Below are 27,788 nucleotides of genomic sequence, written 5' to 3' on the forward strand. Positions count from 1 at the left end.
AGAGCTCTAGAAAAATCGTACCAACTGCGTAGTAGCGGCAGTCGTGTGTACTTACAGCCAGTATATTTTTCATCACAAAGTATTAATTAATTAGCTGCCTTTAATTAGTGAACATTTTATTTATTGCTTGAATCGTAAACATGTCAATTGCAAAGTTGCAGGGCACTTTAAATAACCTCTGAATCAAGCATTTATTTCGTGCTGAAGTGTGCCTGGTTGTTTTTTCGAAGAAAAAATAAAAGACTGCAAAGTACGCAAAATATGAAATAGATGCGTGCTCGTGCGCGGCCACACAAGCACCTCCAAGCAACCTTTGAGAGATATATGGCTGCATTCATTTATTGCCGGACTGTACAAGGCTTCGTCGTGTAGGATGAATTGAGAGGTTTCGCGCCTAACTAGCATGGTGCGATAAGCGTCAGCATCTGCGGACGCTTATGCTTGATCAGGAGGCACTCGGAATAATTTAACCTTCACGTATCATGAAACAAAGCTAAAAAAGAAATTTAACCAATGTAAAAAAAAAGGAACAGTGTGCAAAGGAGCACGCAAAAAGAAAAAAGGCAGTGCTCGGAACAACAGAAAAGAGCTACTCAGGAGTTTATTTCAATAAAAGGTAAACCAAAAGCACGTAAGGCGTCTTAGCCGCACGCAAAGAAACATCCAAAGGTGAAACTGGTTTAGCCATTTACCCTTTCTGTCTCTTGAACTCCGGAAAAGAAGCAAAACAAAGCAGCTGCTTTATCTATTTCTATCTTTGTCGTAAGCTTTTGTTATGTAAGGGTAGGGTGACACCATGAAAGTGCGTTAAACAGTCATGTTTTACACCAATTTTGAGCAGTTATTTTCCATGGCAGCTCACATGGTCAAACAGGTCACTGTCTGAAGTAATACAGTACTTTCTTCTTTCCAACACTTGTGCTGTTGCAGCTTTGACCAACGGCGTTGGAATCTCGTGGCAGACTCTGCTTATTTTTGCCTTTAGGGCATCTGGTGAGGTAGTTTCGCTGCTATACATGAGATCTTTTACATAGCCCCACAAGAAGTGCAGCGGTGTCATGTCCAGCGACCTTGCAGGCCAGGGTACAGGTCCGTGGAGGCCAATCCACTGTCCAGGAAAAAGCTTGTCGAGCCACGCTCGAGACTAACTACTGCTATGCGCAGGAGCACCATTGTGTTGAAACCAGATGTTCCGAAGGTGCGCAAGTGGAAGGTTGCAACAGACATTGTTCACGGGGCCCTTGAGGATGTCGTTGACGTAGTGTTGAGCCGTTAGTGTGTTGTCAAAAAAGATGGGTCCGATGATGTTCCCATCAATAATACCGGACCACACATTATACGACCACTGGTATTGGTGTTGCGTTTGTGTCAGCCAGTGGGGATTCCTACTACTCCAATAGTGCGCGTTGTGGAGATTAACTTGCACGTTTCTGGAGAAATTAGCCTCATCCGTCCAAAGCATGTACGTGAGTGAGAAAGTCCGGTTCATCTTCGCATTTCATGAAAATCCAATTGGCAAACTCAAATCTGCTTTCAGAATCTCAGCCTTCAAGTTTTTGATGAAGATGTACATGGTACAGGTGCATATGACCTTTTCTTTTAAAGTCCTCCACACTGATGACCTTGAGGTTCCAGCCTCCGCGTTTGCATTGCACCCACTACCGTGATGGTTAGCAGCAAAGAATGCCAATACATCTGTTTCCGCTTCTTGAACTACCATCGCAGTCCAGTGTCACTTTCTTGTGAAGCTACCCGTCTTGCAAATGACTGCGTACAATCTAAGTATGGTTGACGGACTAGGGCGTCCTCCACAATGCCACATCCGGAATAGCTTGGCTGTCTTCCTCTTGTGGCTGTGCGCCGCCCCTAGAGCTAGGATCATTTTAGCCTCCTGATCATTCGTGAAGGGCATGACTGTCTTCTTGAAGAGCAGGTTACTGGTGTGGTATTGTTGAGATCTCCCGTTATTATCTATACACTGACACGTCAAGCAAAAATGATTTACGTAATCGACAATAGTATATGCTGGCCATACAGATCTGCCAAAACGCATTAGATGTACATAGCCTGTGCAAGGTTTGTTTCTATTGCTAAAGGGAACAAAAGGAACAAACTTTCTGGGTGTGCCTGTCTACAGAGCAAGATGAGCGCGCAAAATTAAAGTACCAAGTGCACTGTCACGGTTTCCCGGCTGCAAAATACCCCCCCCCCCCCCCCCCCCCTATGGCTCCGCTACGCTTACCAATGGTTCAGCGGCGTGTTCTCATGATGCCGCGACCATCACATAGCGTGAAGCCCTGTATTGAGCTGCCACTGCTAGAAAAGCCATGTATCCGTGGCTATTCGCTTGGGAGTACTTGAGTAGTGGCGAGCGAGCGTGTATCTATTTCGTGTTTGAAGGTTTCGCTTGCTTTCTTTTTTTAAGCCAACGAGGCAAAGCTGAGCACAAAACAAATGCTTGATTCGGAGGTTATTTGAGGTGCCTTACAACTTTGTAATTGTGTAACTAAGTAACATGATGGACTCCCTTCTTCACGGTTTCAAATGGTCCACGTGCCTGTGCTACTTGGATGACGTTATAGTATTCTCCCCAATGTTCGCTACACACCTCGAGCGCCTCTCAGCAGTCCTGGATGTTTTTCGTCGAGCCGGTCTGCAACTCAATGCATCGAAGTGCCAATTCAGCCGTCGCCAGATTACCGACCTTGGGCATCTCTTTGACGTGAACGGAGTGCAACCGGACCCAGGCAAGATCCATGCTGTTACACACTTCCCTGTTCCGAAGTGTGTCAAGGATGTGCGCAGCTTCATCGGCCTTTGTTCGTACTTCCGCGATTTCATGAAAAATTTCGCGGCCATAGCATGACCACTAACCGAGCTTTTGAAAAAAGACTGCCCTTTCCAGTGGGGCGATAACGAGGCCTCTGCATTCTCGCATCTCATTGACCTTCTCACAACGCCTCCCGTTCTGGCCCATTTCGATCCTTCTGCGCCTATCGAAGTCCGTACTGATGCCAGCAGTCACGGAATTGGCGCAGTCCTGGCACAATGCCAGTGCGGCAACTACCGGGTTATCGCTTACGCCAGCAGGCTCCTCTCACCCTCGGAGCACAACTATTCCATCACTGAGCGTGAGTGTCTGGCTGTAGTTTGGGCGGTTGCGAAGTTCCGCCCATACTTATATGGCCGACCCTTTTCCGTTGTCACAGACCATCACACGCTTTGCTGGTTATGCTCACTGAAAGATCCTACAGGAAGACTAGGTCGCTGGGCCTTACGCCTCCAAGAATATTCGTATACTGTCACCTACAAATCTTGCCAACTACGCAAGGATGCTGACTGCCTGTCTCGCTGCCCGGTAGAAGAGCCTGACGACGCCGACAGTAGTACCACCAACGGCCTTTTCTCTGTGTCTGCCTTCGCTAACATCGCCAATGAGCAGTACCGAGACCTATCGCTGCGAGCACTCATCGAGCGTTTGCGCTCTACACCTACCGACGCATCCGTTCGCCGATATGTCCTCAAGGGTGGCATTCTGTACCGAAGGAACTTCCTCCCTGACGGATATGATCTTCTTGTTGTCGTGCCGAAACATCTACGACAGACTGTGCTCTTTGAGATGCATGTCGCACCCACTGCAGGACATCTTGGGGTAACCCGCACGTACGACCGCTTCCGCCGCCGCTTCTGTTGGCCTGGTCTCGCTCGCTCCGTCTGACGCTATGTTGCTGCCTGTGATCCCTGCCAGCGTCGGAAAACACCTAAGGTGCTACTGCCGGTCATCTCCAGCCGATCACCATCCCTGTGGAACCATTCTTTCGTGTTGGATTAGACCTCCTCGGTCCCTTTCCCACGTCATCCTCTGGGCACAAATGGGTAGCCGTTGCAACTGATTACGCCACCTGATACGCTATCACGCAGGCTCTCCCTGCCAGTTGCGCCACTGACGTCGCGGACTTTCTCTTGCGTGACATTATCTTACTTCATGGCGCCCCACGACAGCTGCTTACTGACCGTGGTCGTAACTTCCTCTCAAGAGTTATCGCCGACATTGTGCGTTCCTGCTCCACTCAACACAAGCTGACTATTTGATACCATCCTCAAACCAATGGCCTGACAGAGCGGTTGAAACGTACTCTTACCGATATGCTGTCCAAGTATGTTTCCAAGGACCACCATGACTGGGACATTGCCCTTCCTTACAGCACATTTGCGTATAATTCTTCCCGGCCCGACAACGCCGGATTTTCTCCATTTTATCTACTGTACGGTTGCGAACCGACCTTGCCCCTTGAAACAGCACTTCCTTCTGCTGCGATCTTAACAAGTGAGTATGCGTGCGACGCCATCGCCCTCGCCGACCATGCACGCCAGCTTGCCCGTGCTCGACTGACGGCCTCGCAAACCACTCAGCAGCGTCAGTACAACGCCCGCCACCGTGACGTACAGTTTTCGCCTGGTGCACTCGTGCTTCTGTGGTCGCCCTCTCGTCACGTCGGACTTCAGAAAAGCTCCTTTCGTGATACACAGGGCCCTACCGCGTGCTGCGCCAGGTGATGCCTGTGACGTATGAAATTGCTCCTGTGAGCTCAACCTCGTCCTCTACTCTGGCATCTAGTGATGTCGTGCATGTCAGTAGGCTCAAGGCCTACTACACTGCTTCACAGTCTGGCCTTTAGTCACTCCGGGACGGCGCTTTTGCCACTGGGGGTAGTGGTACGGAACAGTATTTCCAATGACGAAGAGGCGAGCAGTGAGAAGACGACGACGACGACGACGACGATTGGAGGCTAGCACGGGCTGTTGCCTCTTGGCCCCAAGTGCGGCATATCTCCCTGTAAATATACTTGTATATAGCTTTTTGTCTGCGTCTTCCTACATAACAATATTTTTGAGATTCAAGGAATGATTAAAATGTTTGCTAATTTAATCAATCAATTATTTAATACTTCGTGATAAAAAAAAAATACTGGCCATAAGTACACACGACTATGACTACTATGCAGTTGGTATGATTGCTGTAGAGCTCATGGGTTTTTTAAAATCCTGGTCCAAGTTAATTGGGACACCAGTATATCATGACTATATCATACTTGGTGTTTTATTTCTTTTTTTTTTTTGCTAGTACTGTGTAATTTCTTTCTTGCTCCTTTTCATTGTTGCTTTGGTCCAAGTTAACTGGGACACCCAGTATATCATGACTATATCATACTCGGTGTTTTATTTTTTTTATTTCTTTTAGTACTGTGTAATATTCTTTCTTGCTCCTTTTCGTTGTTGCTTATTGTAACTACTACTCTTCACACAAGACACCTTCAGGAGCCTGAGAGAGGTACATGACTGAATAAATGAATAAATCAATCAACGCTTGAATGAAGGAGTTAAATATTTGACATAAATCTACAACAGCTGATGTGGGAAAGGAAGCAACTTCATGTGCATTCATGGATAACAACATAAGTACAAGAGGTGCCATCTCCTCACAGCTTGGGCATGCAGAAATAAATTGAGAAGTGCAGTGGAGCATGGCTGCATGGTCACTTCAGTGCACACCCAGGCTATGAAGAAAAGTTTTTTGTTTTCATTTTTGCACATTCCTGGCCCGTATACTTTTGCTGATGGGTGTACTACTTGTACGAACCAACCATTACTCCTTAGGAAGTTCAGTGGCCAGATGAAAGAGAGGACTGAGTGACAACTCTGAACTGTCATAGGTTCGTTGTTCCGAGTGGGGTGATGCAATAGAAATTATGTTTCGGAGTGCTCAGAGGTTCATTGTTTGAAGAACATCTGCTTTCGAAACATCAATTCATCACTCCTTTTAGTGGGCCAGTGACTGCATTTCTTCTATTTCACCATGACACTTGACCAGACGAACTTCTGTTGAGTCCTCGAGCACAAAAAATATATGCAAAGAATCCTGTTGCCAGGTAAACTGTTGCGTATGCAAGCTGTAACTGACAAACAGCAGAAGCCACTAAGACTGGAACATTTCACTTTCTTCTCATCTAGCATTCCTTGCTCTCACTTCTCTTGCTAAACGAAGCAACGTTGAGTCCCTGAAACTACTGCACTCCCTCTTCAACTGACCCAGGAATACATTGCCAAACTACTTAACATGTGTTAAATTATCATTCACAAGGAACAGTCACGAACGTAACATATCTGTCTTTCATTCTTGGGTTTAAATACAGCTTTTCTTCCACAGACCATAGAACTATGGAAATGAATACCTGGAACCCTCCGGTCATTACCCATACAAGAATTTTCGAGTGTCCTAGAATGTTCTTTATTTGTACCTTTCACAGTGTTTTGTGATTTGTATTTGTTTATTGGTACCTTTAACAGCATTGTTTTCTTACATGCTTAATTGCCTTGACACTGTTTATTTGTGTTATGTAGCTACTTCTGTGATAGCCTTGCTAGGGGCTGCCATGTGTAAAAATAAATTAAGTAAAAAAATATATTCTCCCCTGCAATGATGCACATGCAACATACAATACACACATGCACAGAGACAAAAAAAGCTGACTTGGAAAAAAAAAAAGTGATAGGACCTTTCTCATATGTGCAAAAAAGCACCCAAGAGGAGTACTGCATCACCTGATAGCCCCTGATGCGGTCCATCTCCTGCTGGGCTGCTCTGTTGCTACGCACAACACACACCAGGGCCTTGACAGTGGCATAAAGCCCTTCGACATCCTGGGCCATCGCCACCAGTCCCAACAGGACAGACACGCCGCCAATGTTCTCAATGGTCAGAGCCACTGGTCGAGGGATGAAGGTCCGTGCCCCTGGACAGAAAGCCCTAATTTGCATTTTTGATACTACTTTGAAAGCAAACATAGACGTGAAGCCAGGTCAGTTTGTCGGCACCGGTTCAGTCACTACGACAAGCTTATAACTTTTCCTCGCTGATGAAGCATAAAAGCTTAGCTACAAGAAGTCCAATTTCCTGCTATGTTGTTTTGTGCAAGCAAGATTGATAACATAGAAAAAAAGAAAAGAAAGGTAATATCTAAATAAAAATTTATTTTCTCATGAAATCCTTCAGATCACACTGTGGTCAAGAAGAGAAAGCAGTCTAGCATACAACTGCTTAATGGGAAAGAATGTGATAGGTACATGAAAGGAAGCACCCCATTTAAATTTTTTTGTACTTGCAAAATGACACTAAGCTATGTTTAAGAGTGCAGTAGGAAACAGTAGTGTCCTGTGCCACCAAAGCAGTCGCCATACCTCGATTGTGACAATCTTCCAATGACGGTGCTTGCTAACGCAGAGAACCACGCACAAAAGCTATGAAAACTGCAATGCAACTTACCAAGGTAACCAATGAGAACGCCACCCAAACATCGTGCTGGTCCACTCAAGTGGGCTGCTGAATTATGCAAAATGCGGATTGGCGTTGCATTCTCGTGCGATGACATGCCCAGCTATGAAAGACAGGGAAATTAGCTTGAACACACCGTTTCTTCAGAATCACTAAAGCTATTTTCATGCAGTTGTGCTCACCATCTTAGCAATTGACTTGCAGTCAGTCTTACTGTACACTCTTCTAATCTTGGCTAAAGTCATGACGGACACTGCAGTTGCATTCAAACCGAACACAACCTTCTCTTCACTAAGAAGAGGAGGCAGAGGTTCTGTGCCTGCAAGGGTAGAAGGGCAGGAAAGCAGAGGAAAAAATCAAATAATTTTGTCAGCAGTCAAACAATTGCAGCCACAATTTCAGCACAATTCAGCTTCACTTTAACAAATATATTTTAATTACGGTTGGCACATTTTTTTAGTTTGCCCCGAGCACAAACATTTTGTGATACACACTTCATTAAAGACGACTTACATTTATATGCAGTACACAAGCAGCGGCAAACTTGGAACAGCACAGCCTGACAAACAACACATTGTTTTTAGATCACAATAAATTTTTCAGCAATTTTGTTGCTGCCGATGCGACTTGCCTCAGAAACTTGTCTGAATGAACTTGTTCAAAGCACCCTATAGCATAAAATGTCTTGCACTGCCACAAGAGGGCGGTGCAGATACTATTGATTTACTTATTTATTTATTTATTTATTTATTCATTCATTCATTCATTCATTCATTCATTCCATTATTCATTCACATACCCTAAAAGCCTGGTAGGCATTGCAAAGGAGGGGCACAACAATAAATAGAACAAGGCAACACAACTTTTTAGCAGACACAACTAAACAAGAAAACAAACTAAATGAGTGCAGCAAAAATTAACGCGCTGCAACGGAACTGTAATGTGTCAGAAGATGATTAACAACTACAACTTTGCAGTTTTAGAAAGCGCTTTAGACAGACAGTTTCTCTTCCAGACAATTTCTTTTCTGTGTGCATTTCTGGCAATCTTGTGCCACCCCATCTTTTAGCACCTTTAAAAGTTATTTGGAAACAAAACTTATTTTTCATAAAATTTGATGCAACAGTTGTAAAATTGTAAAACCAGTTGAATCTCTTCTTGCATGAATGAGCAAAGGTGTGCATCTGCCATGGCTTGGACGGCACCTCTGATGCAACCAATCAAGTGGCACTGCACCCTACGCAATTCTTCCTGCTCTCCACCTCACCCCTCTCCCAGACTCCTTTCCTCAGCCCAACTATCGTAGCATCAAAACCCATCCTGCGCAGCAAAGAGAGCTTCACTAACTAATTCAGTAGATGGCCTAATATGGCAGATGCAGCCATTAAACAACTGACACCTCAGATACTACAGTTCAACCCACTTATAACAATGCTCAAGTGCCAAGAAAATCCCATTGTTATAACCAGGTTGCCCAAAAAAAAGTAGAGGAGACAAACACTCACACATTTTATTTAGCCAGAAATACACACAGTCGAACCCACTTATAACATTCCCAGCTTTAACAATACTCGAATGTAACAATGAGCAGCTGCCCCACTCTGACCTTTGTGTGGGTTCTATGGTAAAATAAACTGCTTACAGTAGAATCTCGATGATACAAATCTCTCGGGATGGCACAGTAATTTGTATTATGCAAAATTCGTATCACCCAAGAATGCATAAAAATCAGGAAATTAAGAGGGGCCACGGCAAAATTTTTGCTAATAATTGCTCAAAATTCCCAATTAAAAAAATTTTCTTTTTCCTAATTTTCAATCCTAAGAACATCCTTTACCTCATGGAAGAGTATTTGGAAGAAATACACAGCAGAATTTCAGAAAATTGCAGTGTGTTGTCTTTGAAATTAGGAACAGATTAGGCTCCGAGACTGCATCGGAGGCCATGCCCGGCTGCCAGCCAGTGCGGCGAGCTGCAGGGAGAAGAAGTGAATGCACAGCCTAGGCATAACCCCAGAGATTGCACCGGGGAGATCTCTCAGCCCAGGCCCAGCTGTGGCTGCTTGAGTGGCGCACCGTAGAGAAAGAGAGAAGTGAGTGCACTAATCTTTCACACAGGCTTGCACATGACCTCCAAGATTGTGGTGCGAGATCTTGGAGGTCACACCCAACTGTGCCTGCAGAAGTGAATGTGCTAAGCATTCGCAAAGCTGCGCACAGCCGCGCAGTGTGGCATGGCTTGCACAGCCAGGCACAGGCAACAGAGATAGGTCAGAGGAGAAGTGCGATAGTGAGTTGCTGCTTAAGTGCAGGTGCACAGCTATGTGCAGCAGTGAGAAAGATCAGTGTTGCTTGACGACATATTTGGCACAGGGACTGGGGGTGTTTTGAACTGCCGTGGTGAGCGAGTGCCGGACCCCTTGGAAAGCGATGTACTCAGCGTGCTACGGTCGGGTATTATTTTTTGGTTATGGAGATGAATCTAGTTTGTTATGTCTACTGGCAGGACAATTTCACTTCGATTAAACAAGCTTTTAAATAAATGAATTACTATGGGGATTTCAAGGGGAATTTCATTTACTTCGTTATATCTATTATTTCGTTACATACCATTTCGTTATAACAAGGTTTGAGTGTATTGGCTATAACAATTAAATCTGGTTGCTAAGTGTCTGCAGTAAAAAGAAAAGAAATGCGAAATACAGAAAAATAAAAAAAAATGTGTACCGTTTTACCACCTCCACCTTTGTGCCGTGCACCCCTTAGGGTATGCCTTAATCTCCCGTCTCTGGTCTCTATTCCACCGCTCCAACATGGGTGAGAGGATGAACGGGAGATGGACCCGACCAAGGCACGCTGTGTGGGATGCATGGCACAAAGGAGGGTATGATAAAGGTGCTTGCAGTTTTTTTTTCTTGAGGATTTTGTTTTTTTTCCTTCTGAAGCACACACCCCTAGCCAGAGTTCATTGTTATAACTGATAATGCGGCATGAGAGCATTGTAGTAAGTGGTTTATTTTACTACAGAATACGTACAAAAGTTGACAGTGCATCGACTACTCCTTGTTACCGTATAGACTCGTGTAAGGGCTGCACCCGTGAAAGGGCCACACCCCAATTTGGCAGCCCGAAGTTTTGAAAAAAAAAAAAAAAAAAAAACATTTCCATCGGAAAAGCAATTGCGTTCGGTGCACAGATGCCGCACGCACACATCAGCGAATTTTCATGTGCTGTGCACTTTCACATGACCTTACTAGATGGCGAGAGCTGTGCATTGACCTCTGATGCAATGGTACATTCGGAGATCTGGGGTGTGCAGCAGTTGCCAGCTGTGCCCACACCATGTTGACTAAAAGGGTTGGTCCCGTGGAAGGGCCACACATCGTCAAAATTGTTAAAAAATAAGTGCGGCCCTTACACGAGTCTATAGGGTATATTCAATATACTGTTAAAACTGGTATCGTTTTAAGTGGGTTATACTGTAGAACCAGTCTAGTAGGGCACTCACCAATCATAACAGGGGCCTGCAAGCTGCCCACATAGCTGGGTCCCAAAAGGTAGACCTGGTGAATTAGCTGGGGTGAAAGCACTTCCTCCACCATGTGGCAGGGGCCCTGCTTCCAGATGAGACGTGATGGATGACGGAACTGTGGGGGAGTCCCAATGAAGCCGTACACCGAAGAGGCCACCGTCAGGTTTGCAGCACCACCACCAGGGTTTTGAGAGATGTATGGTATCTGTAAAAAAGAACACCATTAAGAACACTAGCTTTTAAAAAGTAAGTGATAAAACTTGTCACAACTTAACTCTTTCGCTACTGTGCCTATTCAAATCGTTCAATTTTATCAATGCATTTCAAGTTCAAATTCTCACGCGCGTGCATAGTTTGCAGGTGCCTAGCGCCATCTAAATCCCAAAATGTGGATCATAAACTGTGGATACGCAATGTTTAGTTGGTTTTTGGTGGTTCTAACGTGCCACAAAAAGTTTCGGAGTGCCGCATGCTTGCCTTGATCATGGCATCGTCATTGCGCGCGGATGCTCCTTGAAGGTGTCCTGTTTCTCGTGACTCAAGGGCTTCAAGAGCTGAATTTGAGGATGAAATCAGCAGCAGTGAAGCTGACAACTCATCAGATTTCAGCACTGATGACAAGGATGCATCAAGTTAAGCCAGAACGTCCAGTGGGTAAGCTTCGGCTGTTTGTGTTACGTACGTTCCTTGTATTGATAAGTAATTGTGAACGACCAAGCTTGTACTGACAGCTGTATTACCTACTTATTTTCAGAGTCTCAACGTCCCACGGACACGATTTCTTGCCGTCAGCTGTAATATGTGTGCAGTTTTTTCCAAGACAAAACCCATGGGTCGGAGTGGGTGGGGTGCTCCATAGTGACGACAAGCGCTTTGTGTGGCCCATTGATTTCTTCAAACTCTTTTTCACCACAGAGCTAATTAACCTGACCTGTTAGAACACGAACAATATGCGTGGATGGCATATCTTGGAGAAACAAACATATACCGAAAAGGATGGGTCATGGAAAATTTTCTATACCAATGAAGTGATGCAGTGCAAAGGAGTTCTCATCTACATGGGGATTGTGGAGTTACCTCGCCTGCATCTGTACTGGAACACCTCAGAATAATTTTTTGGTTTCATTCCTCCTAGGATTATGCCCAGAAGCCGTTTCTTTGCATTTCTTGCTTTATTGTGTGTCATGGACCCAGAGAAGACTGATTCCATAAGGGATGGCAAGCTGCACAGGATTACATTACCTGCTGCAGCACATCAACAATATCTCCTCTCAGCTTTTCCAGCCATATCCGAATTTGTGTGTTGATGAGCGAATGGTAAAGTCGAAAGGGCGATCTGGAATTCATCAGCATAGTCAAGATTTCGACGGAATATTGTCTGGTCAGGTAAAAACATTGCTAGGAAATGAAGCAGGTCACTGACCAAAGTCTGAATAAAAATACAATAGCCTTTTGGGATCCGTACGGATCCTTTGTTCACAATGGAATGTCGGCTAAGTACAAGCTTCTTAACTAGCGTTCAGCACATGACGCAAAGTTCGGGAGTACACGTGGTTCAGAGTGCCAGATGATCTACTGATTTTGTTATATGTCGTTTGTATTATTAGTGATTCGAGATTGAGCCTTGTTGTCAAGTTTTTCTCTGTGGCCACGATACCTGCATTGTCCCAATTTATCTCGTGGCCAGTCTTCTTGGCATGCTCTAGGAGGGTATTTGTCGCTGAGTGGCTTTTGGCGACATCATTCTTGTGCTCTTTGAGATGCCTGCAGAAATTTCCGCTTTCGCCAACATACACCGAGTCGCAATTGGCACATGGAACCTTGTATACCATGCTAGAACAACATGCCTGAGGGAGAGGATCCTTCACATTGAAAAAGTCACCTTTAAGTTTGCCTGCTGGCACATGCGTGATTTGTACACCATGTTTCTTAACAACACGAGCTAAGGCTTTGCTAACACCTTGAATGTACGGGACAGCAACATGCTTCTGTCTTGATGGTGAAATGTCCATGGCTTGTCCGTCAGTCTGGTGATTACTCACCAGGAACTTGGTTGTCCTCCGAATAAAATGCTTGGGTTACCTGTTCCTCGTTAGGTCCTCTTCAATGGTCCGAAGCTCCTCTTGCAGGCTGCTTGCATCAGAACAGGTGCGGAGGGCCATTCAACTAACGCACGAACCACTGAGTGTTTGTGGGCTGTCGGATGAACTGATTAGAAACCGAGGTATCTACCCGAGAGGGTTGGCTTCCGGTACACGCTGAATGTGAGGCTGGTTGGAGCATACTTGACCAGTGTGTCCAAGAAAGGGAGGTAGCCGTGTTTTTATTCTTCCACAGTAAAGTTGATGGAAGGCTCGACGCCATTTAGGCAGTCAAGAAAATGTTGCACGTTCTTCTTGTCTATGACACAGAAGCAATCGTCAATGTATCTCAAGAAGACCTTGGGTCAAGGCTGAAATAACTCCAAGGCCTTGGCTTCAAGTGCTTCCATTATCAGCTTTGCAGTCATGACTGAAATAGATGCTCCCATTGCGGTACCGAAAACTTGCCTGTGGAATGCGCCATTGTATGAGAAGTACGTGTTGGACAAGCAGAACCGTAATAAGGCGCACAGTTCAGTGATGTCCAACTGCATGTGATCCTGCAGTGTCGCATCGTTGTGAAGCAAGCGTCTGGAGGTTTCGACGGCAACTTCAACCGGAATGCTGATGAAAAGGGAGCACACATCGAATGACATGAGTACTTCATCTTCATCCATAGTGACACCTTTCACCTAGTTAATGAAGTCACTTGTGTTCCGTAGGTGAGTTTCCGTCTTGCCTGCATGGAGAGCCAAGATCCCGTGAAGATACCTTGAGGGGTGGAACAGGGGCAACCTTGTGAAATCGACTATAGGCCAGGCGTCCCGCTCTTGTTAATTTTCGGCAAGCCGTAGATGGTTGGAGCAGAACCATTTTTGCAGAGCAGTTGTTAGTACAGCCTCTTTTCTGACAGAGAAAGTCCCAGGAAAATATCAGATAGCAGCTTTTACAAGCCTCTTTGAACTATCTGGGTCGGATCCCTGTCTATCTTGGCACACGTCATGCTGTCCCCAAGTATCATCTTCATTTTTTACTGGTACGCCGTATGGTTGTGCACCACTGTGACATTACCTTTGTTGGCACGCAAAATGGCGATATTCTTGTTTTCGTGTAAGATTAACTGCTTTTCGCTCGTCTTCCGTGAGTACCTGCTGAGAGCCAGATCTGTGAATCCTCAAGAGTGTTCCTATTGCTCTCGTGCAGACTTTGTCCTGCAGATCTTTCTTAAGCAAGCAAATCACGCCTTTGACAGCTCACACGACTTTTCGGGTGTCCGGTTGCTTCCCCTGGTGGAAGTTAAGACCACGACATAGAAATTTGTTTTCCGCAGCGGTTAACTTGTAGGAAAACATGTTCCTAACCTCAAAGTTAGGTGTTGCTCATTTCAGGCTTTTCCCCAGTAAGGCGTTCAGCTTTCTCTCTTGTGATGCTTCCTGCCTTTCCATTTTTCTTTGTGTTTCCTGGTTTGCAACAAGCTGTATTTCAGGGACGACCTCCGGCACGATAAATTCCAACCTACTTGATGAGTTCCTGATGAGTAATCAGCAGACTGACAGACAAGCCATGGACGCTTCAGCATCGAGACAGAAGCACGCTGCTGTCCCGTACATTCGAGGTGTTAGCAAACCTCAGCTCGTGTTTTTAAAGGGACACTAAAGTGAAAAGTGATTTCTTCTGCATCCGTAAATTACCATTCTACAACACCAAAAACACCACTCTTGCAACGCTAAGACATTTGGTAAGCCAGAAAAAGCGCAAGAACGAAATACGGGTGGCGACGCCTAGTTAAGTTCCCGCACCTGGCGGCTGTGACGTCTTGGATTTTGATGGCATTTTCTAGGGCCTACTAATTATATATAGCGGTACAGATTGACTACATTGTGTTCTAAAGGAACCAAATATTAAACATGGCAAGTTTCGGGAACCTTTATTCAGCCAACGCGGCTCAAACGCGAAAACATACTTTGGAATCCCTGACGTCACGCTGAAGTACCGGCGCTGGGGTGTCGGCGTGAAATTCAAATACTGATACTTGGACCTTTATTTTCTCATCTAATAATCAAACTATTTTTTTGAAATGACTGCCTACAGGGTTCTCAAACAATGCTTCATTAGTCTAAACCGATTTATTATTTTGCTTTAGTGTCCCTTTAAGAAGCACGGTGTAAAAATCGCGCATGTGCCAGCAAGCAAACTTAAAGGTGACTTTTTGAACGTGAAGGATCCTCTCCCTCGGGCACGTTTTTCTGGCATGGTACACATTCCATGTTCCGACTGCGACTCGATGTACTGTATTTACTCGCACAATGATCGCACTCGCATAATGATCGCACCCCTGAATTTTGTCGTCAAAATTCAATTTTTTTCTTTCCCGTGTAATGATCGCACCCCGAACTTGCCGCAGCGATATGTTGTGTGCCAAGTCTAGGTAATGATGGTCGCGCTTACCATCTGTCGAATGCTGTCGAATGCTATGCAAACGAGTCTTCACAACATACCAAGCAGTCTGCATGTATGAAACATTCTTAAGCAGATGCCCCATTTCATTCCTTTCATCACTTTCCGCACTTCCATGAAAAAAAAAAAAAAAGCTACAACCAAACTTGCCTCCGCTTCATTATTTGTAGGCTTGACAATGGTTTTGGTCAACAACAACAACATAAAGGGTGCCTTTCGATTCTTCTCGTCTGCACTCGTGGGCACGCAACAAATCATGAGCGGCAACGATAGGGGCCAAGTTTACACTGGACGACCGCACGCCAAGTTTCATCCTAGACGCCAGCGCTCGTTTCTCCCCTGGCGGAACGATTTCAACTCCAACGGGTGTAGGTTTCCGCCGCCGCTTCCCTTCACGGTCGCGCGCAACGTTTCTTGTTTGCGACGGGGCGCCTCTTCGGATGACCGGAAATTATTATTGTGTTGTTAACTGTCATGACAGCAATGTAAACACGAAGGGGTTGATGCCACCAGCGAAATTCCGCCAATTCACAAGAAAATGGTACGAAAAAAGCAGACGACAGACATGGATTACTGCGGTGCGCCGAGCGAAGTAAACAACTGGCAAACGAAGCGAGCTCGTTCATTGATATCTCCTGAGTGTATGACGGTTTTTATATGTAACCCACATGAATTTAATAATTACTCGGTACATAATCCTTTTATTCATTTAAAAACTTTAAGTTGTTCGATGAGCGCTTGTCCTGTCTTCTTTCTCGTGTTTCGTTTGTGTGTGCGCTGCCCAAGAATGGAAACCACTTCTGTTGTATGTGCTAGCAGTGGCCGAAGTTTACGCGTGCCGAGAAATTGAATATGTGCACGATGCATTGAACATGACCGGAGTTCATTCCCGCTTCACCACTGCACTGATCGATCGAGTTACTGGACGCTACACGCCCGCGTCTTGGTCGCGCCGGCATTGCTGAAAGAGGAATGATTACTAATACTTTCAACTTCAGTCTCTTGAGCACTGTTAAAAAATGGCCAAGCTGTCTACATTGCTGCCTCTATTCCATATTGTAGGGGACGTACTAGTTAAAATTGTGTGCGCATGTCGTACTTGTGCTATGCAGCGATATATTTTGTTTATTTCCGCACAGTGTCGATGGAAGTCCGTTGTCACCATCAGAGACAACACGGATTTGTAGCAAACATATCGTGAGAAACTGCAAAAATGACTTTAGCTCGTATGTGTCGTATGTATGTGCCACATCGTATGTGCTGACGGTTTTTCTGCCGGCACATACGATGTCGTTTCCAATTGACTGCTCAGCGTCACTTACATGGCTAAGCAGATGCTGCCCTTTCGCCGCATTGCAGCCATAAAAATAATCGTCAAGCGTACCGACCTTCTTAAAGGCAAATAGAAGCGTGTACAGTCTGTTTCACACTTAGGGGAAAACTCGGAACGTATTGCATCGCGATGCGGCACGCAATGGAGTCGCGCGGCGGCATCAGCTCGAGCAGGCGCAGTCGCTCGAGGGGCGGAGTCGTGATCTGCGTCGTCTGCTACGGCGGCGCGCGCTAGCCGCATTGTCGGGAAGCGTGCTACTGCCAGGGGCAGTGCACCGATTTCATCGGTACTGCGGGAACTGAGCTGGTATTATTTACTAAACGTTGTGCGTTGCCAAACTCTGAGCCTTCATTGGCGACAATGGAGTTCCACAAACTTCTTTTGACAGCATGCTTCGTTTGTTCTTTCGAAAGGCCGGGGTACTGAGCGCGTGCACGTATATTTCTTTACTGTGTGTGCTACCGTAATAAGCAGCGACAAGACGCACCAAGATGTGCGCGCAACATGCTCAGTCTTTGTTTGACTCGAAAGGAAAACAAAGCACTCAACAATAATAACTATGGGGGTCGAACACGATGAAACAAATGGATACGATTGAAGGAATGCTTTAGGTTAAGACAATGAGCTGGAAGTGATTTTTCTTGACAATCATTCACTACACCAGACCGACCCTGCCCGCCGGCGGGGAATTGGACACATCACGCTCGGAACTTCAGTTAGTATCTCGTCATGTCCCCAGCAGCAGCGATGACCGCGCTCATCCTGGAAAGCAGTGAAGTGCAAAATGACTTGATCAGGGATGTGTTCATTCGCAGCACGTCTCAGTCGCTGATGATGGTGGATCGAGGCCTATCCTCGGGCGACTGATAGAGGGGATGGTGCGCCAGCGATATTTTCAACGAGCCCCAGACATTTTAAATGATGTTGGCGCCCGGGGATATTGGCGGCCACTCCAAGAGAGTGACTGCGCGCTCTTCCAGCAGTTCTTGCACAACACGAGCAGTGTGGATCGGCGACCTGTCGCGTTAGAATATATAGTCGCCTTCCAGAAATGGGCCGTCAAGAATGTACGGAATCAGTACGTCGTATATGACGGCCCTGCAGCGATGAGCTTACCTTCGAGGCGTATCAGTGGGCGTCGCATAACGCTTAGTAAAGAATACCGCCTCATTTCACGTAGTAACGATGAGATCGGCACCCTGCAACTGACAGTAGAACGTTTCCCGACAATGCGGCCAGCGCGCGCTGCGTAGCAGACGACGCCGTTCAAGATCCCGCCCCTCGAGCACCTGCGCAAGCTGCTGCCGCTGCCTGACTCAAGCGCTCGCCGCATCACGATGCAATGCGCTCCTAGTTTTCGCCTAAATGTGAAACAGACTGTACATCGCCCTTCAAATGAAATGTCCACGCACACACACGTAGGCACACACCGCGCACGGCACGAAACGCGCCCAAGCACGCGCTGTGCAGGAGGCAATCAAGGCGGTGCTAACGAGAGATGGGAGAGGGGTACCACCCTCTAATAGAATTTTGCTTCGCATGCAGCGCTCTCAACGCCGGCGCAGCAGCGCCGCTCTCGGTGCCGTTCTTGTCCCTGACATGTTAGAAGCGTACAATATTAATACGCTGACGCTTGTAACGCAGCTAAGATATTCACCCACCCTTAGCGGAAACGTGCCGTATTAGGATAGTAGTGAAGACAAATGCCACAGTTTCAGCAGCATGCCCGCTATATGTTTCTATGTCACTGGCAGCTACGCAAGCCCATCTCTGTTTCTGTCCCCTCAAAGTGGACATGGCTACGTTATTGTCGCAAACTTGCTGATATTAACGATATTATTCATAACTGATACGGAAGAAACTGTTTCAATGCGCGTAATGTACTCACGAGAAGAAAAAAATTTGCGTTCGGCGCGCTTGGCTTGCTCCGCCGTTTGCCATATTCGGCAGCCGCCTGCTTGTTGACTTGGCAAACACGGGATGAAAAAATATATATATATTGTCACGGGAAATTTACCCCCGTAATGATCGCACCCCTGAATTTGGGTCAATTTTTTTGACAAATGTGTGTGATCATTATGCGAGTAAATAAGGTATATTGGTGAAAGTGGAAATTTCTGCAGGCGTCTCAAAAAGCACAAGAATGATGTCGCCAAAAGCCACACAGCGACATATACCCTCCTAGAGCCTGCCGAGAAGACGGGCCACAAGATAAATTTGGACAATGTGGATATCGTGGACACAGAGAAAAGCTTGAGAACGAGGTTCAATCTCGAATCACTAATAATACAAGTGACAAATAAAACAATCAGTAGATCATCTGGCACTCTAAACCACGTACACTCCCGAACTTTCCGTCATGTGCTGAATGCTATTTAAAGGAGTACTGACACAAAAAAAATCCACGTGGTTTTTTCTGCTTTAATAAGTAGTTAATGACCCAGTAATCACGGCACGAAACCTCAGTTACTTCAGAGCGCGACAGGTAATTATTTGCAGTCTTTTTTGTAGCGACCAGTCGAAGTTTCGCTTCCAGACAGGAACGAGACGGGACAAATGGGAATGTAAACAAAGTGGTCACGTGTTCGCAAAAAGCCATGACGTATGCTCTGACGCGCAGCCAGCGTGCGCGACCAACTTGCTGAATATTGTCGCGTGACTGCCGCATCGGTCGGACGACCGCAGCCAATGACAGCGCCGGTAGCGTGAACGTCATGGCCACGTGCTAGACCTAGCGGGGCGGGGCAGGCGAGCGGGCACCTCGCCGCTCCGATCATATCTTTTTTTTTTTCTCTGCCTGGCCGAAACGCGGGCCTCTTTCGCCGCGGACGGCGGCACATAAATTGTTTCTGACACGAAATAACTTCTAGAATAAAGTGACCTCAAAAGAGTGCGAGTTATAAAACGTTGTGCGAAATAGTAAATCGTTGGCGTGATTTCTACTCGGACGTGGTAAGCGCAGACGCACCAGCAATCGTCTGTATACGAAGCGGCTCGCCTGACTGGCCTGTTTACTCATCGCTACTAACGGCACCGGGAAAACTAACTGTATTTTCACTTAAGAGAAACATAAATGTTCAGGCATTGAGTGTGCTGACGAATTTAGGCGCTTTATTACGAGCTGCGGACGCATCGCAATGACCCTCGGCCCCGGATATACAGCCGGCAAGCTAGGCCTACATTGTCTCCCAGCAATCGCAAGCTCGCTTGGCATGCTCGTTCGCTTCTGTCGGCGCCAATGAAATCAAATGTGCTGCAATTTAAGCGTGACATAACTGTGTACACGTTGTGCCGACTAACATAGGCGCTTCGTTATACAAGCTGCAAGCGATCGTGTCACAAGCGCAACCGGTGTCGGATTCGATGGCCCAGCGAGCTATGCCTGCCGGCTCTTGGCCATCGGCAGCTGTCAACGGATCCGATACTGCTAACACAGCCTTGCGGAAACACGTCTACAGTGCTCGCATAGACGTGTTTATATTGTAATCGTTTGTTTCAAACAAGATAGCTGTGCAAATACGGTTGCTTTCACTTTCTGTTCGAAGTTACGCAGATTTCCGAACTTCCACGCAGGGGCGCCGGTTCTGGGCCGCCGCTCGCTCATTCGTACCATGTGTCCCGAATCGCCACATGCAGCAAGTCGCACACGACGCGCCGTACTACAGATCGCACGGAAAATCGCGCCATGTGTCTCGCGCTTTAGACGTGGCCATTCACTTAGCGACTCAGATATTGCGGCCGGCGATGGCGAGGACGAACCTCAACAAAACCCTCGCATTGGCCACAATCAATGGTAAGACACAACAAATCGGCGTTGAACGTTGTGACAGCGCAGTCAAGCTGATAGTGTGGGAAATATCCCGATGGACACGACAAAAACTGCAGTTGCAGCGACACGGAGAGCGTCCCACTACAAGTACAACAGCTAGAACAAGCAACAACAGAGGAGAAGAGCACATGTAAGCCGCATGGCAGCCAACGAAAATTCGTGACATAGCCACATGACGTAGCGTTTTCTTGGCTATTTACAATCCCGGTTGATGTCAATGTCACGAGGTGCTCTGTTTTGCGGTTGGATGCGCGCACATACTTTAAAATTGATTTTAAATATGTTCTAAGCGATATTCACCGCTGATATTTTATAGACAATGTGTGTGTGACCAACTAAATCGATCTCACAAGTTATCTCGACTTCAAATTTTTGTGTCAGTGCTCCTTTAAGAACCTTGTGCTTAGCCAACATTCCATTGTGAACAAGGAATCTGTACAGATCCTGAAACGTCATTCTATTTTATTTTGACCTTGGTCAGTGACCTGCTTTATTTTCTAGCAATGAGGACGACACGGAAAGCGTCAGCATGGGCGATTCAAGCCTGACAGTGGCAGAAGCTGCGCGTTACGTCAGCCTCATGAATGCAATTGACACGACGAGAACAGCACGCCGCAATGGAAAAGGCGCCCCGCGACTTTTGCAGCACTACCACGCCTGTGCACGGAGAATATGCAACGCCAACGAGGAATCTGCCATGCAAGTATTTGCCGAGAAGAAGGGGCTGGCTGAAAAGCTGGCTTGCAGCTTCAGTAAGTTTGAGGCCGCTGTCGTCGCTGCTAGACCACCGTGGCATCAAACGAAAATAACAGACTTCTGTCGTGCAAAGTGAATAAATACTGCTTCTGTCACGCGAAGTGAATAAATACTGCATGTTTTTGCCCTTTCATCGCATTCTCTCCGAGTTCCGTTTTTGACAGGTAAGTGGGCAATCTCATGCTATTTTGGTTAAGCAGTACTACCATTTAGTACCTACTTTTTTTAGCTCCGGCGACCTATGGTTTAACAAAGTTTCACTGTATTTTGAACCTCAATAAAACGAAGTATGTTTATGCACAATTTCAATATGACGAAATTTCACTGCTGCCATGAAGGAATACCAAGCTAATAAATGTAAAATTCCGTGGATGCAGATGGTCAAATGGTCGAATTACGTGCGGCTGCTTGTGAAAGCACCTCTCAAATCGCACGCTCTCCAACTGAGAGCTGCCCCCAAAGCAGAGCGGAGCAATGTCATGTTCCGTATCAAGTCCAAAGGTGATAAGATTCTATCACACCCCACCCGCTGTATGCTTTAGGTGTGAATGAAAGCATGCGAGGGTGGGCCAGAAAGGATGGTGGCTTGATGAACTCCATCTTCCCACGCGAGCAAGGGGAAAGGGGGGAGGGGAACAAGCTCGTGGTGGCGTGATCAAATGCATGTGAGGGCAGGGGGGTAGGAAGGTGGGACGCGTTTCCTTTTGTTGCGCGGCCGTGGCAGGGCATCGCTGTCAGCGTGGCTGAGTGCATATACAGCCTGGATGCCCTGTTTTAGGGATAATCTGTGCAAAGACTGGGCGAACTGAGACGGCCCGGCATCATGCGCTGTCTCCCGTGCATTTAGTTCTGGAGGTTGCGTAACCTCGAGTTTCGGAGACACGTTGCCAAGCGAGAGGCAGACGAAATATTCGCTCCCTGCTGCTGGCGCTTTTCATGATGGCATCATCCCACTGTGGGTGACATTATCCGCCAAGAGGGCAGAGTGGATGTGAAAGTGTGGCTGGCTTCATTTTGTAACGCTGATGTAAATATCGGCGACACGGCATGAAAACGTATCTTTAGTCAGACTCTTAAATTCCCCAAATGATTTTTTTTTTCTCAGCCAAATGCTTTTCCTGAAATAGCATGGTTACGAGTGGCAGTGCACATGGTACAGATAGCACCGAGAGCAATGCATCAGCGTGGGTCTAGGCCCCCGAGATTAGTGTTTTGCATCGCACAGCGCCATATATCTTGGATGCCATGGCTGACCACACTTAGTGCCCGCAGTCATCATCAGATGGCGCCCTCAAATTAAAAATAAAAGTGAGAAAGATAAATATTCGTTCTGAGAAAAAAAAAATGTTGCAGTTACATCAGAAAGGCGGAGCATTGACGGCGATAGCAAAGACAACTACAGGTAAGGTTCATCGTTTCATCGGTGTCACACATTCTCAGGCAACGACTACTTATTACCAAGAACACTCACTGAAGCAATGCGAGCGAAAGTTTCGCACCGTGCCTCAGAAACTTGAGATTACGCAACCGCCAACACTAGATGCGCGGGAACAAAATATGCATGAAGGCACTTAACATTTCAGCTCGGCAGCCTTTGTACTTGCTGAAGATTACCGTATTTACTCAAATCTAACATGTACTTTTCCCCCGACAAATCGAGTCCAAAAATTGCATGAGTGTTAGAATTAAGTACGGCCCTAAATCTGCGCTACCATATTGCCAATGGCATTTCAACATGGCTGCCTTGTACGTGCTTTGAGCCTAACTGCCGTAGCTTCCTCCATGTGCTCCATGTATGTGTGCTCAGTAGGCACTGGCTTAGGTTAGTCCATCGTCAATATTCCCGTTTTCTGTGTTCACTCCATCAATGTGGAAGTAGTGACTGCGAATACACGCCGAGTTCATCACGATGCCGCAATTAAAAAGGAAAGTGATCACGTGTGCGGAGATGGACGGAAATCGGGCCACATCACGGCCGTTCGGAGTTGGCGAAACTTGCGTGCGGGACTGGTGCAATGAGGATAGGAGTTCTAATTCCAGCAGCTGCTGCGGCCTCGCGGCCCCTACCTTGAAAGCGATCTGCAATGGAGACAGACTCTACGAATCTAGGCGCACTGCGCTGTGTTCTTGTCCCTTAGTTCGCGTTGAAGCAAGAGGCTGCACAAAGGTCAATTCGCTCGCTCCTGCTACCGCACTTCCTCACTCTAGCGTTTTGATAAAGAGTTTCTGCAGTCATTGAGTGGGACATGTTCATGTTTGCTTGTGCGAGCGTGACACCATGCTTGTTAATTTAGTTAGTAAGCAAATTTTTAAAGTTTATACGGCCGATAAAGCTACTACCCTTACTTTTCATATAGCTGTCTACTAATATGCTATTCCATTCGATGCGTCACCTTTGGGGTGAAACTGTGACTTTTATTGCAACTTTAGTGCATAGGAAGTAAATCTTTCTTTTTCAAAATGAGAGAAAGTTGTATTTCTGCATGAAAGAATGAGGTGCGCGGTACTGTAAAGCACTTTTTTTTTTAAGTACGAAAGTGTTTTATTTTTTTTCCCTTTTTTTTTATCACGGAAAATGGGTGCACGTTACAATCGAGAGCGCGTTAGAATTTAGTAAATACGGTACCTCAAAAATACTGCGCATGGCCCGCATATGGACAGCCAAGCGCAGCTACAGCAAGGGTAGAGAAAAGGAGATGCAGGTGCTAGGAGGAGAGGGCAGATTGCAATGTCCCTTGCTGTGCTCCCCCCTCTAGCACGTACTTGATCACCTTACCGTGCACTTGCCCCTTTCCCACTCCCGTGTTTCTCCGAGTGCTTTGAGTTAAAGTGCGCCTGCGGCCTCCGCAAGTTGTTACACGAGAAATGACGCAGTGCTGTTTCTTGTATACTGCATCCCAGAGCCCATGCTTCTACGCCTGTTTTTTTTTTTTTTGCTTGAACTTGTCATGCAGCAGAACGCTTGCTTGCAAATAAAAATTTTCTCGTCCAAAATTTTTATGCCTTTTGCTAGATGTACGTGCCCTGCAGGCTCGAAGTGCATGCTTGAAATGGCTGAAAATGTTGTTAAATCAAAACAATGTGACGAAATTACTTCGTTAAGTTGCAAAAATATATATATAAAAAATAAAATAAAAGGTACCGTTTTCAATGGATCGAAGACCAGGAAATGAAAATAGTTCGTTATATAGCAAATTTCGTTAAATAGAGCTTTGTTATATCAAGGTTTCACTGTATCTGTGTTCATTATATCAAGGTTCCACAACTATTTCAATTCGGCTGTCTATTATTACTAGAATAGTGTGTCAGGTGGTGCCATACGTGCACAAACCAATCACTTTTGTTCACAGAAATGCCTAAAACAACATCAAAACACAAACGTACATACACAACACAACATACACACGCATACTATAAATAGCACCTTTGAAGAACTCAGTTGCTGTTTACTTGTTCTACGAGTTGGAAAGCAGTGGTGGCTTCGATAAAACTCCGCAATTTGAAGAGTCATGTCAACCTAATTAACCAAACAGGGGTGGCTTATAGATTGGAATTGAAATTAGTGGTGTAGAAGCGCTTGGTAAGCTCAGTGAAGATTGGAGGTGCTTTTTGTGATGTGGCGACTACAAGAAACCAGGCACGACGTAATGCTTGCACAGTAGCATCACATTTGCTGTGAATTTTCCTACCTTCTGAGTGGACATGTGCTGGCCGTCAATGTAGATGGAGACGGAGCTGTTCTTGAGCACAGCTCTGTTGAGCACAATGACCACGTGGTGCCACTGGCCTTCCTGCAGCAGTTCAGGGCTCCAGAACCGGATGCAACCTTCCTCCTTTACTTCGGGCTCCCAGTCAGCACCAGCTGCAAGGGCACAGTCATGAACCTTAAATTTAATACAACCTTGGCCAGTCACACAAGATGCCACCTACAGCACAACTGATGAGAATTGACGAGAAATGCAACTTTTGTGCAGATTTCCATATCATACCAAGAACGAAGCAGACTTCTTCACTAATCATAAAATAATGTCGATGCAGTAAACATTTGATTTTTTTTTGGTTCATTAAATATTCAACGTCCAGACAAATCTGGCATTCTTTTTTTTGGTATGAAAAAAATACAAATTAGTGGGAATTTACTGTACCTTACTATACTAAATTATTAATCAATGCGAGCACCACTGACTACCCTGGAAATTGTGATGCATTCATAAATAACGGATAGGCTTGAGCAGTTTCATTTCATTTGATGACCACTGACTATGCTCACTGTTGTTGCTGTCCCTTTAGCATTGCTTTGCCTTTTGCCAAAAGTTCACCCAATGAGCAGCTAAATTCTTCCTATTCCACTCCTGCCATGCACCATTGCCACCAAGCAGCAGTACAAACCGCAAACCATACTTTGCACTTAAATTTTCTCCAGCAAAAAGGTCACTGAGTGTTAGGAGCATTAAAATATGGTACATTGCCATTCATTGCATTCCATAACCATCCAGCCACTTTCAGCAACTTTTCGCCTATAAGCCCTTTCCAGCATCCTTTTTGGATAGTCTTGTGCACATATTCAATATTTTAGAGCATTCAATAGAACATATTATGCAACTCAGTATCTGTTTCAGTTTGCAGTTTAATGTTACAGATATAAATCTGAAGATATATGTAGCATCAGAAGCTTTGGTGAGCAAACCTTGCCCCTGACAAGGCCAAGACAAGACAAGCCAAAGATGAATACATTTACAGCTGCCGACTGATTTTTTGGACTGATTATTCGAACATCCCCATAGTGCTGCCACCTTTTCTATTGAACCAATGTATAAGAGCGATCGAAATTTCAGATGTTGGATGATGTCTTCTTCCATTTTTCGGACATGATGTGCATGCAGGCACGATGTTGAAAAAATGGTGGCTGTGAAAAAAGTTGGTACCATTCAGGTTATTTCCCATACTTTTACTTTCATTGGCAAAGTGGTTTCTTGACTTTCTGAGAGCTGTGCAGTCACGGTGAATAGATCTGCAAGCTGTAACTTTAATAGCGAAAAACTGGTGAAGCAGCGCTGCTTAGGCCTAACAGTCAAGGCCTCAGTGTGGCCGTGAAAAAAAGTCACTGCTGGCTGCCGTGGTGGCTGGCGCCAAAAAAGTAGCCAGTTTGCCACTAGTAGATACATCATTAATATGTTTGTACGAGTGGTTTATCGGTGGTCGGCCGTGAAATCATGAGCATATGTGCTAGACTGAAGGCTGTACTAGAAGTGGTGGTCAGGTCTGCAGGCAACCAGCTGACAGCTACAGCAAGCAAGTCTACCAAATTCATCTATGCGCTTACTGGACCGAGTGGGATAAGCTTGTGTGTAGGTAGAAAGTAGGCTTTTGCAAATATGAATATTTTTGGTTCGAAGCCATCCTACGCAAGAACTTTTTATTGCTAGCTTGTGATGACAATGGCAATTACACTGGCTTTGATGGGAGGCTGTTGTGAATGTTGGAAATGCCGTTTTGTATCCGTTTTCACCGCACAGGCAATTTTCCTGGCCAATTTTCTTGGAAAAAACATATGTGTGCGTAATAAATGGGTAAATGTGGCAATCATTTAACTGTGAAGAGCTATTTTAGCTTGACAATATTCCTAGGGCAGGTGCAAATGACGCATTTTTGATAGGAAATAACAGGTCTTTGACGCATTCACTGTCTCCTAGCGCCACCAACACAGCCATTGGGGTCATGATTGAGGTCAACATTGGGTCAGGTGCATTTTTGCCAACCAGTCAAGTTTTAATTAACCATTGAGAACATTTTCAGGATGGTCTACAGAAATGTGTGAGTACCCGCCGTGACATTCGGTCACAATTGACTTAATTTAAAAATCTAATTAGCCTGAGTCGAACTGATGAAAGTCGAACTGATGAATAAATAGCAAGACCTTGTCAATTCATTTCATGGGACCAAAAAATATGTCTGAATTAATTGAATGCTGAATTATTGAAGGTATGAAGAAAACAATAAACAAATGCTCACTACATCATCATCATTAGCAGCAGCAGCAGGAGCAGCCTATTTTATGTCCACTGCAGGACGAAGGCCTTTTCCCTACGATCTCCAATTACCCCCGTCCTGCACCAACTGATTCCAACTAGCATCCGCAAATTGCCTAATTTCGTCGCACCACCTAGTCTTCTACCGTCCTCTACTGCGCTTCTCTTCTCTTGGTACCCATTCTGTCACCCTAATGGTCCAACGGTTATCTAATCTGCACATTACATGACCTGCCATGATCTGCTCGCTACACCAACATCCTTTTATTTAATGAATGAATCAGCATATCCTGTTTCTATTTTGCCCAAAAGCAGTGTGGAAGCTGCAACTCTCATCATCTCATACCGATTAGCGCTCGCAGTGACAAAGGCCTTGCGACTTCCTTCGCAGCATGTCCACAATGCGCATCCTCATTTGAAATGCATTTCACTACTGCAC

At 45.7% G+C, this 27,788-nt stretch overlaps 1 protein-coding gene across 1 annotated transcript in view; it reads right to left on the bottom strand.

Moving 5' to 3' along the window:
* The window catches only part of bchs (WD repeat and FYVE domain containing 3 bchs), a 255,193-nt gene that overhangs the window by 135,593 nt on the left and 91,812 nt on the right, over positions 1-27,788 (bottom strand). Inside the window, exons 22-26 of the mRNA XM_050196790.3 lie at positions 25,010-25,182; positions 10,841-11,069; positions 7,516-7,652; positions 7,325-7,436; positions 6,604-6,794 (exon numbers count right to left, since the gene is read on the bottom strand). Of these exons, the coding sequence (XP_050052747.1) occupies positions 6,604-6,794; positions 7,325-7,436; positions 7,516-7,652; positions 10,841-11,069; positions 25,010-25,182 (842 nt within the window). The remainder of the gene's footprint in view (positions 1-6,603; positions 6,795-7,324; positions 7,437-7,515; positions 7,653-10,840; positions 11,070-25,009; positions 25,183-27,788) is intronic.

Source organism: Dermacentor andersoni, chromosome 1 (genome assembly GCF_023375885.2).
Source record: "Dermacentor andersoni chromosome 1, qqDerAnde1_hic_scaffold, whole genome shotgun sequence".
Classification (NCBI taxonomy): domain Eukaryota; kingdom Metazoa; phylum Arthropoda; class Arachnida; order Ixodida; family Ixodidae; genus Dermacentor; species Dermacentor andersoni.